Source organism: Dermochelys coriacea, chromosome 4 (assembly GCF_009764565.3).
Source record: "Dermochelys coriacea isolate rDerCor1 chromosome 4, rDerCor1.pri.v4, whole genome shotgun sequence".
NCBI classification, from domain to species: Eukaryota; Metazoa; Chordata; order Testudines; family Dermochelyidae; genus Dermochelys; species Dermochelys coriacea.
In genome coordinates, this window is record NC_050071.1 from 45,504,355 (window position 1) to 45,519,943 (window position 15,589).

The window sequence follows — 15,589 nt, forward strand, 5'->3', positions numbered from 1 at the left end:
TAAGTACAAATCAGCCAGGACCTCTTGGGTACATACTCAGGGTGGTTGGCCCATGCCACTGCTTCCAATGCTACCATGACTGCACTATTACTGTTATCCCGCTAGTTCAATGAGAGCTACTGAAAGTATATCTACATGAGCTGGGAATCACAACCCTACCTCCAAATGTAGATGTGGCCAGAGAATACATGGGGCCCTGGTTATATGTAAGATAGAGAGAAGTTAATGAAGCTGTATAAAAATGGGAAGAAGAAATCTTTGGGAATAGGAAGCCAGTGAAGGAAAAGGAGGGATAATGAGGATAGCCATCTTCACAAACTAGAAGTAGGTTCCATTTTTACATCGTTACTCCCTCCTGACCCCTGATTTATATATTCTGTGCCAGTCACATCAGTCCATAAGTGTCTAAGTATCAAGCCTGTTACAGTGAACTGGTTGTAAGTGGTTTCAGAATAGCAGCCGTGATAGTCTGTATTCGCAAAAAGAAAAGGAGTACTTGTGGCACCTTAGAGACTAACAAATTTATTTGAGCATAAGCTTTCGTGAGCTACAGCTCACTTCATCGAGCTGTAGCTGTAGCTGTAGCTCATGAAAGCTTATGCTCAAATAAAATTGTTAGTCTCTAAGGTGCCACAAGTACTCCTTTTCTTTTGGTTATAAGTGGTAATCTTCAGTGACTGATGTTCCTGGTCTATAACGTGGATATGTACTGGATGGTACAGTGTGCACAAAAAAAGCACGTGTGCACAAAAAAAGCATTTAGCACAAGAACTGCTGTTGTCAGCCATTTTCTAAGGAAGCATTGAAAAGTTTTACCAGCTATACAGGTATATAGTTATATAATCCCCAGTGTGGACACTCTTATTCTGGGGTGAGTGCCTTTTTCTAGATCAGGTTAAAACCCTTCCAAAGCAACATAAACTAAATTGAAAAAAGGCACTATTGTACCAAAATAAATGTATCTACTTGAGGTGAGGGGTGGTTATGCTAGTGTAACTACATTCATTGAAATTTATACCTGATGTTACACAGAAAAATCTTTCCTATGTAGATAAGACTTAAGTGTGATGGAAAGGCTATGACCTTTTCCAGTTTATGCAACTCATTATTACTTCTTTGAGTGTCCTCTGCATATTCCCACTCCAGGGAAGCACCAGTTGGTGCAGTTCAGATGTTGGAACCTTCTCATAGCAGTGCCCATTAGAGCACTGGTGCATCCCACTTACCTCTGTCCTCAGCATTCCCAAACATTATGAGGGCAAAGCTATTAAAGGGGGCATGGAGCCCTCTGCCACCTTAGTTCCTTCCATCTGCTGCAGCACATGGATGTGAACCTTTCCGGATCCTTCTCTCAAAATAAATATTGAGTGCCTTAATTTAACAAGTAATATAGTTAGTATAGATAGCATAATTGGAATAAAATAATCTAGTTGTTTAGGATATTGTTTTTATTGTTTGTATGCTTAGCAGTTAAACTCATCTACCAGCTTCACAGGGAATCCAAAGAGAGCCAGGTTTAAGAGGTGTGCATCATGTCCAGTGGCCTTCCTGACATTGGATTTCCATGTCAGATGCTTGATGTACCTAAGTGAGGGTGTGACAGAGTTGGGGTAGCTTAGGGCTAGCTCATCACTCTTTGCACTTTGTAAGAGTCCCCGCATGGGCCAAACTGGGAGATAATTGATTAGGACTGGGTGATTAACCAGTTAACAAAGAGATTCAGCTTGTCAGCTGGGGACTGTTAAATGGAAGATAGGAAGGGAGAAGGGAAGGCTGGAAGGAAAGGCAAAGAAACCTAGGATTTCAGAGAGGTTGAGATCTCTCTCCCCACCTTCTTTCCCTGTGCCTAGAGCTACACTGAAATTTGGGGAAAACCTTATGGTAAATAAAGTACATGTGGTGAACTTAGGTAAGAGGCTGTGAAGTCTACTTGCAAAGAGAAATCTAGGGTGAGGGAGCATCCTCTGTGACCGCGGTCACTCTGAATTCTGAAAAAATTTCCTTTAGGGTTGAAATGTTCTATGCTTGGTCTAAACTAAAGGGTAATTTTTATTTTTAAGAAGGTGAAAGTGTCTGAAAATAATTCATTTCTGACTATGCAGTGTATATCCCCTTGCGCAGTTTGACAGATGCAGACTACAGCTTTTCCAGCACAGAGAGAGTGGGCTGTTAGTCTCAAGTCACTTCTGGAACATCTTCCATGGTGGAGACTGTAAAGGCCTAACTGAAAGTCCACAATGGAGTGCTCAAAAATCACAACAACAACACACCACCTGCCCTTAGCACCAAAAGGAGAAAGCCTTGTTGTTTTTTAAATACAAAACTAGTAGAATTAGTGATTTTATAAGGACTCCAAAGTGTTTACTGCACTCTGAAAATTCTAAGATTTCATTTAATAAAAAATGTAGGTTTCTACCTTTTCAGTAGACTAGGCACAGCTACCTAAAAATAGATATGCTGATACCTTGTTAAGTCTTAAGAAAACTGACTCCTGCCAAAAAAAAGAGAAATAAAGGTCTGAATTCTGCTTCTTCAACGAGGCGTGAACTTCAGTACCTAAGATGGAGCATTTAACATAATGCTAATTGCCCTTCTTCAATTTACTTTATTTAAATATTGTTTTCTTTTTATCAGGTTGTCATGGGTCATTGTTAGAGAAATTGTGGAAAACATTAGTTTCTGTATTGACCTGATACTAAAATAGGTAACTTATTCATATCAAAAATCTTCTTCATAGAAAATAGATATGAAAGTAAATTGTGTTGTGAGCCTTATCTTTGGAGCCACTACTGGTGCTTTGTATACGTTTTTATATGTATGTATATAAACACAAAAATACATTGACTACAGCCATCACTTTGTTGTTGATGTAGTTTAAATAGTAAAGATATTGGACACTGTACCCTTCCATTTTGCTCTAAGCATTTTAGAGTGCTTTTTTTTTTAAGCATCACAACATTAAACTGCAGAGAAAATCTAGCATTGTTTTTAATATTTTTATGTTACTTTATCTTCCCTGCCTCTTCTTTCTGTCTCCCTACATTGTGTGAATGCATTCTAATGCTCTGGCAATTATTGATTCAATTGAAGTATAGTTTATTCACGCTGAACATCAGCAGCATGTGCCAGACTGAGACTAAGTCCTCCACTTAAAATCTTAATTTACTTAACAGCATTCTTTAAAGTTAATTTGTTTGGAGCTAAGGGAGGAGGAGAGTTGTTTTTGCTTTTTAAAGTAACATGAAGATTATGTCCTGCAATGTAAGCTCTTTGGGGCAGGAAAGGTCTTTTTGTTCTGTGTTTGTGCAGTGTCTAGCACTAGCACAATACAAGCAATAAATAATAATTAAAACCTCTTTCCTTTTTGGAGGCAATCTCAGCACATCTAGGTTAAGTTTTCCTCCTGTCTTACGTTGTTGAAAGTGCTTGTGGCACTTCGTGCTTACAAAACAATTAATATTTGCTAGTTTTGATTGATTTAATATTTGTTGAGTTTTTTCAGTTCCGATCTTGCTTCCTTGATGCAACTGGGTGTTCTGCCCTTGGGTTGAGGAATTGCAGCCTCCTGCTCTAACCATGATATAACAGTCTAGCCTATAAAAGTAGTGAAAATGCTTCTCCCTTTACTATAGCTTCTCTTTTCTAGTGTACGCTGCTTTCTTGCTTCATTTATTCACAAACCCTTAGCATATACCTAGTCTGCATATTTTAGGCACCAGACACTTACCACTAATTCTTGCACTTGCACATATGTTCTCCCTTGCATCCTCTTACATTCCATATAGGTGTCAGTACTTTGACTCACACTTCATCAGTCATAGCCAGTAATTATATGATTTTCTTGTAAATCCTTATGGATGCTGAATGGAGATTCTCCCTGTGACAGGTTTCACTCAGTCCACCGAGCCTCTATGGGGCGATGGAGAGCTACTGTCCCACTGGCAGACCTTAGTCACTCCTTTCAGGCACTGGGGAAATAGCGGAGAAGGTGTGTCGGCCAGAGTCCGTAGCGTGCCCCTCAGGCAATGGAGTGCCGGCACGAGTTTGCAGCGTGCCCCTCAGGCAGGGGAGCACGCGATTCTGCTACCCAAGGCAGGTTGGCTGGGGTAGGGGAATACAGGCCCACCCGACTCCATTCAGGCTGAGAAGGTGGCTCTTTACCCTCTGGTTCGGAGAGAAGCCACCCTGGCTCACTACATACCCCACCCCTCAAATCCAGCTCCCGACCATTGGAGCCAGCATCCTCACCCTCTCCGAGGCGGGATAGAAAGTCCATATTGGCGTTGTCCCTTCCCGCCCGATGGTGAATCATGAAGGCATAGGGCTGCAGAGCTAGATACCACCGTATCAGCCTGGCATTATTGTCCTTCATCTTATTAAGCCACTTCAGGGGTGCATGGTCCATAACCAGTATAAAGGGGGCTCCGAGGAGGTAGTAGCGGAGGGCATTGACTGCCCACTTAACTGCTAGAGCCTCTTTCTCCACGACGGAGTAGTTTCGTTCTCTGGGGAACAGCTTCCGGCTGAGGTAAACAATAGGGTGTTCTTCCCTGGCCACCTCCTGTGAGAGGTCTGCCCCAAGCCCTACCCCTGAGGCATCAGTCTGAACGATGAAGTCACGATGAAAGTCAGGGCTGAAGAGTACTGGATCGCTACACAGCTGTTCTTTGATAGTTCGAAAGGCCGTCTCGCATTCGTCGGACCAATGCACCCGGTGGGGGCTGTCCTTGGTCAGGAGCTCCGTCAGCGGAGCAGTAATGCTTGCGAAGTGCGGTACAAACCGCTGGTAATAACCAGCTAAGCCCAAGAATTGATGGACCTGCCTCTTTGTGGTCGCCGCCGGATATTCCTGGAGTGCTTGGCCTTTCCCGATGAGGTGGCAGACCTGTCCTCGGCCCAAGGTGTACCCCAGGTAAGTGGCTTCCTCCCGCCTGATTCAGCATTTTTTTGGATTGGCCGTAAGCCCGGCTGCGCGGAGGTCCCAGAGGACCGCCGCTACTTGATTTAAGATGTTTCCCCCCCAGTTATTGCCATAAATGACCACATTGTCCAAGTAGGCCACAGCGTACTTCGTGTGTGGTTGCAACACCTGGTCCATCAAACGCTGGAAGGTTGCCGGGGCCCCATGGAGGCCAAAAGGCGTCCAGGTGAAATGGTACAACCCTGAAGGGGTGGCAAACGCTGTCTTCTCCTTGGACCTGGGATCCAAGGGGATCTGCCAGTACTCCTTTGTGAGATCTAACCTGGTGATATAACAGGCCTCTCCAAGCCGGTCGAGGAGTTCATCAACGCGGGGCATCAGATAGGCGTCAAATTTTGAAATGGCGTTTACCCTCCGGAAGTCAATGCAAAACCGCTGGCTACCATCCGGCTTTGGTACGAGGACGACGGGGCTCCACCACTCGCTCTGGGAGCGCTCAATAACACCCAGATCCAACATTGCCTGGACTTCCTCCTCTACGGCCTCCCGCATTCGCCTAGGCAATGGCCGGGTTGTCTCTTGGACCACCACCCCGGGTTCAGTCTGGATCACATGGTAGGTGAGCTTAGTCCACCCGGGTTTCCTGGGAATGCCCTTACTAAGCAGAGGGCCTGTTCTTGCTGCTCGACTGTGAGTGTCTCTGCTAGCTGGGGCTCACCATTATCTGACTCCTCGGGCGGTTGGGGCCCCAGGTCTGGTTGGGGGGGGGTACAGGGCAACTAGTAGTCCTTCCCGTTCCCGCCAGGGTTTTAAGAGGTTTACATGATAAATCTGTTTTTCCTTACAGCGACCAGGTTGCTGAATTTCGTAGGTGACAGGCCCTACCCGGCAGAGGACCTCATACGGACCCTGCCAGCGGGCAAAAAGCTTTGATTCCTCCGAGGGGAGCAGGAGGAGTACTCGGTCCCCAGGCACAAATGATCGAGCCTGGGCGCCCTGATTGTAGTGCTGCTCCTGGGCTCTTTAGGCTGTGTTTAAGTTCTTCTTTGCGAGCTCACCCGCCCGCGCCAGCCGCCCCTGCAGGTGTAAGACGTATTGTAAGAGACCCTGTGTTGCGGATGGATTGTGTTCCCAAGTCTCCCGCAAGAGGTCCAACACCCCGCAGGGTCGCTGCCCATAGAGGAGCTCGAACGGGGAGAGCTTCGTCGACGCCTGTGGGACTTCTCAAATTGCCAGTAGTAAAGGAGGGAATAGCTGGTCCCCCTGGCGAAGGTCCTGGGTGGAGAAACGCCGCAACATTCCCTTCAGGGTCCGGTAAAAACGTTCGACCAATCCGTCAGTCTGGGGATGGTAGACCGAAGTCTGCAATTTCTTAATCCCCAATAGGGCACATTCCTGACGGAACAGCTTAGAAGTGAAGTTGGTCTCTTGATCAGTGATTATCTCCCATGGGAGGCCCACCACAGCGATAGTGCAGGCAGTGATACTTCTTAAGGGAACGGCCTCGGGGAAGCGTGTGGCATAGTCCATCAGGACAAGGATGTATTGATGGCCCACCTTACTTTTTGGAAAAGGCCCAACCAGGTCCATCGCTACCCGCTCAAACGGTACACCTACGACTGGTAAGGGGACCAGGGGGGCCTTCCGTACCCCTGCCACGGCTGCCAGTTGGCAGTCTGGACATGACACACAGTAATCCTTCACCTCATGGTAGACACCGGGCCAGAAGAACCTGGCCAGGACCCTAGCCACCGTTTTTTCCTGCCCTAAATGGCCTGCAGCCGGGATGTCATGTGCAAGCTTCAGGACAGCCTAACGATGAATGCGGGGGACCACGTGTTGGGTCCAGACCTCTTGGGTCTGGGGGTCTCAATCCAGGCAGTAGAGCCGCTCGTGATTGAGTTCAAACCTAGGCCATTGGGTGGTGCGCTGGGCCTCCATGACCTCACCATCCACCCGGGCCAGCTGCTCATAGGCAAACCGAAGTGTAGGGTCCTCCCTTTGATCTCGTCTAAAGTCCACCAGGTCAGGAGGGGGACCAGCTGGTTCCAGGCCATCCTGCCCGGGTGGGGGACCTGGGGCAACTCCTGGGTCAGACCTCGAGCTGGGGCCTGTCCTCATCTCAGGTGAAGCTCTCTCGAATGCCTCTTCGGTGGGTAGGGATTGGAGCACCTTGACGAAGTCTGGCCAGTCGCGGCCCAGAATCACTGGATAGGCTAGGGATGATACCACTGCCACATTCATTAACTGAGTTGCTCTGTTCACTGTGATGGGGACTTGAACCGTGGGGTACGATTTCACGTCTCCGTGTATGCACTGAATCCGTACTTCCCCAATGGTCTGCTCGGTGTCTGGAAAGAGCGCCTGGCAGACAAGGGTCTGCTCTCAGCCCGAATCTACTAGACCAATAACGTGGATCCCGGTGACTTCCATGGAGGCTGTCAGTTTGGACACGGAGGGAGGACGGGCCCGTCGCTCCCCGGTGCACACCAGGCCAAAATTGCAGTACATCGCAGGACTGCCCCGTTGCAGATGACCATACTCTCCACATCGAAAGCAAGGTCCTACCTCTGGGCGCCCCAGCAGCGGGTACACTGGTGGGGCTGCAGGGTTGGCTGGGGCCTGGTGGTTGGGTTAAGCGTCCGGGGGCAGAGCACAGCGTGGACTCGGGGCATCGGGGAAAATCAGTTCTGCCACCATCTGGTCGTTGAGTTCAGTAGGGTGCATTGGTTTGGGAGGTGGGTCCCCCCCTTTCAAGTTTCTGTGCACTGGGTCCAGGGTTTGGGGGGCTGGCTGCCGGTCCTATTGGGACCTCTGCCTCTAGAAAGTCCTCCGTAAGCGCGACGGCCGTGCTCAGACTTTGTGGCCGGTGCTGCAACACCCAAGCCCTCCCCTGGGTCAGGAGGATGTGCATGAATTGTTCGAGGATGACCTGTTCAGTCATCTCAGTTGCGGTTCGACGCTCGGGTTGTAGCCATCGACTACCTGCGTCCTGCAATTCCTGGGCCAGGGCCCGGAGTCTGGCGCCCAGTGGGTAGACCTTTCCCGAAACCATCGCCGAAACGTTTCCGGGGTAATGTTGAAGACATCCAAGATAGCTGTTTTCATTCAAGCATAAATGCGGGCCTCATCATCTGGGAGTCCACGGTAAGCCTTCTGGGCAAGCCCTGTCAGATATGGGGCGAGGAGGGTCGCCCATTGGTCAGGTGCCCAACCGGTCACTGAGGCAACCCACTTGAAGGTCATCAAATAGGTCTCCGGGTCATCCTCAGGCCCCATCTTGGCCAGACGGATTGGTGGGGCAGGAGGGGTTGGGTTGGCTGCCCTCTCCGGCTGAGCCCCATTGTGGTCCGGCCACAGGGTTGCAAGCTACTGGAAGCGTTGGGTTTGTTGTTCACGGTGCTGAGCCCCCAGGGTTTGAAGCAACTGCTGCTGGTGGGCACCCAGCTGCTGTACGAGTTGGTGCTGCTGCTGTTGCTGGCTCTCAGCCAGGAACTTGATAAGCCTTTCCATCTTCATCTTTCAATTAGGGGAGCTTCAGAGGTCCCCTCGCTCTAACCCCTTCCTGCAGGGATAGGGATTGCCTGCCCACATTCTCCACCACTTGTGACAGGTTTCAATCGGTCCACCGAGCCTCTGGGGGTGATGGAGAGCTACTGTCCCACTGACAGGCCTTAGTCATACCTTTCGGGCACTGGGGAATTAGCGGAGAAGGTGTGTCGGCCAGAGTCCGTAGCACGCCCCTCAGGCAGGGGAGCGCCGGCACGAATCTGCAGCATGCGATTCTGCAACCCAAGCAGGTTGGCCAGGGTAGAGGAACGCAGGCCCACCCGACTCCACTGCGTGCCAGCCCAGGGCCCTGACAGCGGCCCGCTGATCAAATACACCCACCACACTGTGCAGTTCTGCCCTGGGCTACTTCCTACCCGATCTCTCAAGCGGGCCTCTCCGGTCCCTCCAGCTCATCTGGGTATTCAGCTGCTGGTAGCTCCAGCTCCCCCTCTGTGTTGGTCTCACGCTGGCCCGGGTTACAGCCTGGCCCCTCCAAGTCCTCCGGGTACTCAGCGGCTGGTAGTCCTGGTCGGCTCAGCCCTTCCTCCTGGTCAGGTTCCTCCTGGCCCAGGGCCTCCCCGGGGTCAGCAGCAGGGTCTGGAGGGAACAGCCAGCAGCCTGTGTCTGTCTCCCTCCCTGGTGCTGCTCCCACTGGGCAAAGGGCCCCGCCCTTTGTACTTCCTGTTCCACCCCTCCCCTTCCAGGGATTGGCGTAAGAGTGGTCTGGCTCCGCCCACTCAGGCTGAGAGAGTGGCTCTTTACCCTCTGGTTCGCAGGAAGCCATCCTGGCTCCCTACACTCCCACAGAGGCATTTTCTGACAGCTCCAAACTGTCTAAAAAATATCTTAAAACAAGGCAACCTATTTCTAGATGTCCTACACATTCTCTATTCTTGTACCCTCAAGAAAAGGTTACAAAATCCATGAACACTTGGACTGACTTTTGCTGGTAAAGAACTGTATTTCCCAAATGTAGATGAAAAATTAAAGTGTAAAATCATTTCTTATGGCTTCTAGAGGCTGTTACATATTGTTTGAAAAATGTAATAGAAAATACCAATTCTGTCCAACATTTCCTTAGTCAGAAAAGTAGCTTTTGATTTTCACCTCTGTTCATGTATGAATCATTGCTGAGTATATAATGAATTGCTGTGTTTTCTATTTTCTATACATATTTACTTCACTACTAGTATCTAACTTTTTGTTTGTAAAGAACATTAGATACTTTAAGTTGGAGAAGACTAAGGTGGTCACTTTTGTGCTGTTGAATGGTAATGATCTTTAATTCTATAATAACTCTCTACTGACTATTATACAATATAAATATTGGATCCAAATAGAGTGATTTAATCAGAGAGAGACAGCTTGAAAACTGAAATTATTTGTTTTTTTAAGTTTTAAACTAAACTTTATAATTTTATTTCACTTTGATACAGTGATATCTTAAGTTGCTATTTAAATGTCTAAGGCTGTAATAGGAATGGTGGGGAAAGTAATACTTGGAAATCCTGTGGTCTGTGAAAATTTCAGTACCATTATGACTGCAGGATGTTACACCCACTGATACCCACTGTCTATTGCTTCATGTCCCCCATTAGGATAGTATTTCAGCATCTCATAAACGTTAATGAATTAATTGTCACAGCAATTGCATGATTTAGAAAATATTGTTACTCAAATTTTACAGATCAGGAACTGAGACAGAGGGAGATTAAATAACTTGCTCAAAGTTGCACAGAAAGTCTGTGGCAGAGCCAGAAATTGAACCCAGACTTCTTGAATCCCAGTACAGTAGTACTTTAATCACAAAGACCACCTTCCTCAGTCTTTTCGATTTAGGTGGAGAGATATTTATAGTCTTCTAAAACATCTTGAAGTTTAGCAGCAACCAACAAACTCAATCTGTTGGTTTTATATTTAATCTGAGATAGTCTGGTAACTAGATTATTGGATTCCAACCCTCTTTTTGTCCCACTTCACTCTCCATTTAAAATATGTACATTCTCCATATATTTCTGTGATTAATACACTGAATACTGTAACAGTTCAGGCTTACCTTTGTCATTATTTCAAATAAAAATTTTTGAAAGTGCCAAAGTCCTATTTTCAAAAGAGACTGAGGAGCTAAAGTCACTTGTGGGGTCTCTCATATGAGAATATAACCAAGGTTTTGACCACTGAAAATGTTGCCTAAAGTCTATAGCCGTACCACTTTCTGCTGAAATCCTGTTAATTTTGTAAGCTAAGTGGAAGACCTCTAAAGAACACCTTAATGGCTCAGAAAGAGATGATTGCTTTCATCTCTCTGACATAGTACTTGGTTCCCACATGGGGCATGGAGTTACTTCAGGAGTCTTTTGGTTGGAACATAAAGCAAGTCCTCTCCTTTGTGGTAGTTTGTCCCAAGGCCCATTTTGTAATAATAGGGGCTTTAACCCTGGTGTTTTGGACATTATACTTGGCCTGGCTAAATTCTCCCTGTAGTTTCCACTGGAAAAAATATTCTGCATTTCTTATCTGACACTCTTTTACATACTGTAATATTGCTTTGTACCGTTAAATACATATGACTGTATTTCAGTGGTTGAAGAACCAATCCCTGTACATACAGCTCATACAAAGTTATGGTTTACATGGAAGTTTATAAGATATGTTGGATGTGAAGTGCTGCTGTCTGTAAGCTCATTACGATTAACAGCATGCTTTGCATCTTACTGTGCAGTGACACATTTTCTTCAGATATTTATACTCTTGGTGCCAGATATAGTGGTCTATTCCTGGCCCAATTTGGCAGTGCAAAGCTAGCATCCCTCTTATCAGTAGCCACTCCAAAGAAATCAGGAAAAGGCAATAAAGAGGCAAGGACTAGAGGAAAGCTGTTAAAGGGTGGTTCAGTGGATGCTCTCCTTGTAGTTCCAGAATACATTTTTCTAACCTAAGAGGGGACAGAGCCTTTTGGAGCTCCCACGTGGTAGAGAATTTTGACTGTTCCCAGTGCTCACTGGACTAACCTTGGTGTGTTTTGCAAAAATCATTGGTATAAATACATCTGAATTTAAAACTGGACAATATTTCTAATTTGTTTCCACTCTCCAGAAATTTTTTTGCTGCCTTTTCTTTAGTGTGTTCCAGTATTCTGCTGTATTTAGAAAAAAAGGAAAGATATCTAGCAGTTTTTTCTGTAACCGTTTGTGGAAATGTTAAGAAATAGATCTTACTGTTATGTTTTCCCATTATCCCTATCAATTTGTTTAAAAAATCTATTGTACAGTAGATGATTACCTTACAAATAACTTGTAGAGTGTGTACTTCAAATTCCATAATTATAAATGCAATTGTATGATCCAGCTGAATACTCAGTATTTAAGTGAGCATAAAGCTTTATATATTAACATTCAAAATAAATGATGACCCTTCATAAAGCCTAAGTAAACATTTTTTTCTGGCTTTATTTTTCTAGCTCATCCCTTTTTTTGTGTGGGAAACTGGTTCAGGTGGTTTACTGGAAAGAATCTGACAAGTTGCTTGTGATTGGCCTCCCTGCAGAAAGGTGAGTTTTAAGCATAGCATGTTTATTTTTTAGAAAATTATTGAAATGTGGAAAGACCTGGGAATAATAACTTGCTTATGTCACTTTAATATATGTATAGAGCTATGTTTTCAGTTGTATGGCTGGTAACTCTGCACCTATGTAGGAATTATTCAGCTTGCGGTGTATGGAAAATCACTGCCAAGAACTTGACAGAACTAGTTGGTCACTGAAAAAAATTGTGACTTCTATGAATATTTGAAATCCCCTGAACAAAAACTGCTATTTGTGTGGAAAAAAATTATAGTTAATGTGATGTATCTGATTTGGATTGTAATCTCTTTGCAGCAGGGATTCTATTCTTTATGTGAGCATACAGAGTTTAGCACAACGGGGCTGCAATCCTGATTGGAGTCTGTAGGTGCTACTGTTATACAAATAACAATAATAGTGAGTGCATTCTCTGGGAGGCAGGAACTCCCGAGTTCTTTTTCCCAGCTCCACCACCGATCTCTGTGTGACCACGAGTAAGCCACTTAAAGAAAAACTACTGTATATTACTATTTAATTATGTAGCGTATGTGTAGGGCCTACCAAATTCACAGTCCATTTTGGTCAATTTCATGGTCATAGGATTTTTAAAATAGTCCGTTTCACAGTTTCAGATGTTTACATCTGAAATTTCAAGTGTTGTAACCATGGGGGTCCCAACCCAAAAGAGGGTTTTTGGGGAGTTGTAAGGTTATTGTAGGAGGATTGTGGGATTGCCATCCCTACTTCTGCACTGCTGCTGGCTAGGGCACTGCCTTCAGAGCTGGGCAGCCAGAGAGCAGTGGCTGCTGGCTGGGCACCAAGCTTTAAAGTCAGCGCCACCACCAGCAGTTGTGCAGAAGTGAAGGTCTTAGGGTATGGGAAGGAGGGTTACCATAGGTCCATGTTTTCCTGGCAGCTTCCCACCTGGGTCCGGGACTGACAGCTAGGCCTGCAGCCTCTCCGCAATGTGGGGTGACAGCTAAAGCACAGCCTCTCTGTGTGTCGGGGCGGGGGATGACAGCTCAAGCTACAGTCTCTATGCATTGGTGGTAGGGGTGACAGCTTGAGCTGCAGTCTCTTTGTGCAGGGGAAGGTGGTGACAGTTTGGGCCGCAGCCTCTCTACCCAGGTTGGGGGCTGACAGCTGGGGCTGCAGCCTCTCCACTTGGGAGAATGGGGGTGTGACAGCTGGGGTCACAGCCTTTCTGCCTGAGTTAGGGGCTGACAGCTGGGGCCACAGCCTCTCCACGTGCTGAAGAGGGGATAACAGTTGGGGTTGCAGCCTCCCGCCAGGGACAGGGTCTGTCCCAAACAGCAGCAGCAGTTGCTTCCTGCAACCAGGAGAGATTGTGAATCAGTGAGGCCAGCAGCAAAAAATAAATTCACTCTCTCTTTATCTGTGATGCATTTCATCATATTGTAAATACAGTTTAAACTGTTTTTTTATTTCGTTTTGTTTTGCTAGTGTGCCTCTTTCTCAGCTAAGGAACATGATTACAGATGTTGTCAGAACCTTAAACTTTATGTATGGTTCTTTGGACAGGTAAGTGCTTCCAAAGGATTTATTTTTAATAACTAATTTTGAAGTTAAAAGAAAAGGAGTATTTGTGGCACCTTAGAGACTGACAAATTTATTTGAGCATAAGCTTTCGTGAGCTACAGCTCACTTCATCGGATGCATGCAGTGGAAAATACAGTGGGGAGATTTTATATACACAGAGAACATGAAACAATGGGTGTTACCATACACACTGTAATGAGAGTGATCAGGTAAGGGGAGCTATTACCAGCAGGAGAGCAGGGGGAAAAACCTTTTGTAGTGATGATAATCAAGGTGGGCCATTTTCTGCAGTTGACAAGAATGTGTGAGGAACAGTAGGGGGGGAAATAAACATGGGGAAATAGTTTTACTTTGTGTAATGACACATCCACCCCCAGTCATTATTCAAGCCTAATGTAATGGTGTCCAGTTTGCAAATTAATTCCAATTCAGCAGTTTCTCGTTGGAGTCTATTTTTGAAGTTTGTTTGTTGAAGAATTGCATCTTTTAGGTCTGTAATCAAGTGACCAGAGAGATTGAAGTGTTCTCCGACTGGTTTTTGAATGTTATAATTCCTGACGTCTGATTTGTGTCCATTTATTCTTTTATGTAGAGACTGTCCGGTTTGGCCAATGTACAGGGCAGAGGGGCATTGCTGGCACATAATGGCATATATCACATTGGTATATGTGCAGGTGAACCAGCCTCTGATAGTGTGGCTAATGTGATTAGGCCCTATGATGGTGTTCCTTGAATTGATATGTGGACACAGTTGGCAACAGGCTTTGTTGCAAGGATAGATTCCTGGGTTAGTATTTTTGTTGTGTGGCGTGTGGTTGCTGGTGAGTATTTGCTTCAGGTTGGGGTCTGTCGGTAAGCAAGGCCTGGACTGTCTCCCAAGATCTGTGAGAGTGATGGGTCGTCCTTCAGGATAGATTGTAGATCCTTGATGATGCATTGGAGAGGTTTTAGTTGGGGACTGAAGGTGATGGCTAGTGGCGTTCTGTTATTTTCTTTGTTGGGCCTGTCCTCTAGTAGGTAATTTCCGAGTACTCTTCTGGCTCTGTCAATCTGTTTCTTCACTTCAGCAGGTGTGTATTGTAGTTGTAAGAATGCTTAGAGATCTTGTAGGTATTTGTCTCTATCTGAGGGGTTGGAGCAAATGTGGTTGTATCATAGAGCTTGGCTCTAGACAATGGATCATGTGGTGTGGTCTGGATGAAAGCTGGAGGCATGTAGGTAGGAATAGTGGTCAGTAGGTTTCCGGTATAGCGTGGTGTTTATGTGACCATCACTTATTAGCACTGTAGTGTCCAGGAAGTGGATCTCTTGTGTGGACTGGTCCAGGCTGAGGTTGATGGTGGGATGGAAATTGTTGAAATCATGGTGGAATTCCTCAAGGACTTCTTTTCCATGGGTCCAGATGATGAAGATATCATCAATGTAGCGCAAGTAGAGTAGGGGCATTAGGTGATAAGAGCTGAGGTCTCAGTCAGAGCAAGCTTTTATATCAAGTGTTTTGCTTTTTGTATTTACATAGCTTTGCACTGGATTCTATTGCACGGAAGCCTGATGTCTGTATGTTGTTGTCTGTTTTTGTTTCAGCCTTACACTAATAAAATTCTTTTAACCTTCTTTGATAGCAGTATTTTTTTTTGAACAGCTTTGGACCCAATCATGCAAAGACCTAAACGTGTGCTTAACTTTAGGCATGTCAGAAGGTCCATTGAAGCCACTGGGACCTATTCTTCTAGACTTAGGTGGATCACATTATTAGATTTTTATTAAAATATACAGTCCATAATTTTTAACTTTATTTGAGGCAGGGACTGTCTTCATCTGTGTTCAGAAATCACCTAGCACATTTTGAATGCTACTGCAGTGTTCAATAAAAATGCCAAGGGCCGATGTTAGTATAACTGTATTAATTTCAGTGTGAAAATCATAATAGTTATTTCTATTCCTGTGTTAAATAGCAAAAAAATATTTGTTGTGTTCTAGGCAGAATAATTTGA

General features: G+C 45.7%; 1 protein-coding gene across 3 annotated transcripts in view; it reads left to right on the forward strand.

Annotated features, from left to right (window-relative positions):
- Positions 1-15,589, forward strand: part of INTU (inturned planar cell polarity protein) — a 109,143-nt gene that overhangs the window by 49,541 nt on the left and 44,013 nt on the right. For all 3 annotated transcript variants that reach the window (XM_038400715.2, XM_038400714.2, XM_038400716.2), the window contains exons 6-7: positions 11,934-12,023; positions 13,500-13,577. In XM_038400715.2, the coding sequence (XP_038256643.1) occupies positions 11,934-12,023; positions 13,500-13,577 (168 nt within the window). The remainder of the gene's footprint in view (positions 1-11,933; positions 12,024-13,499; positions 13,578-15,589) is intronic.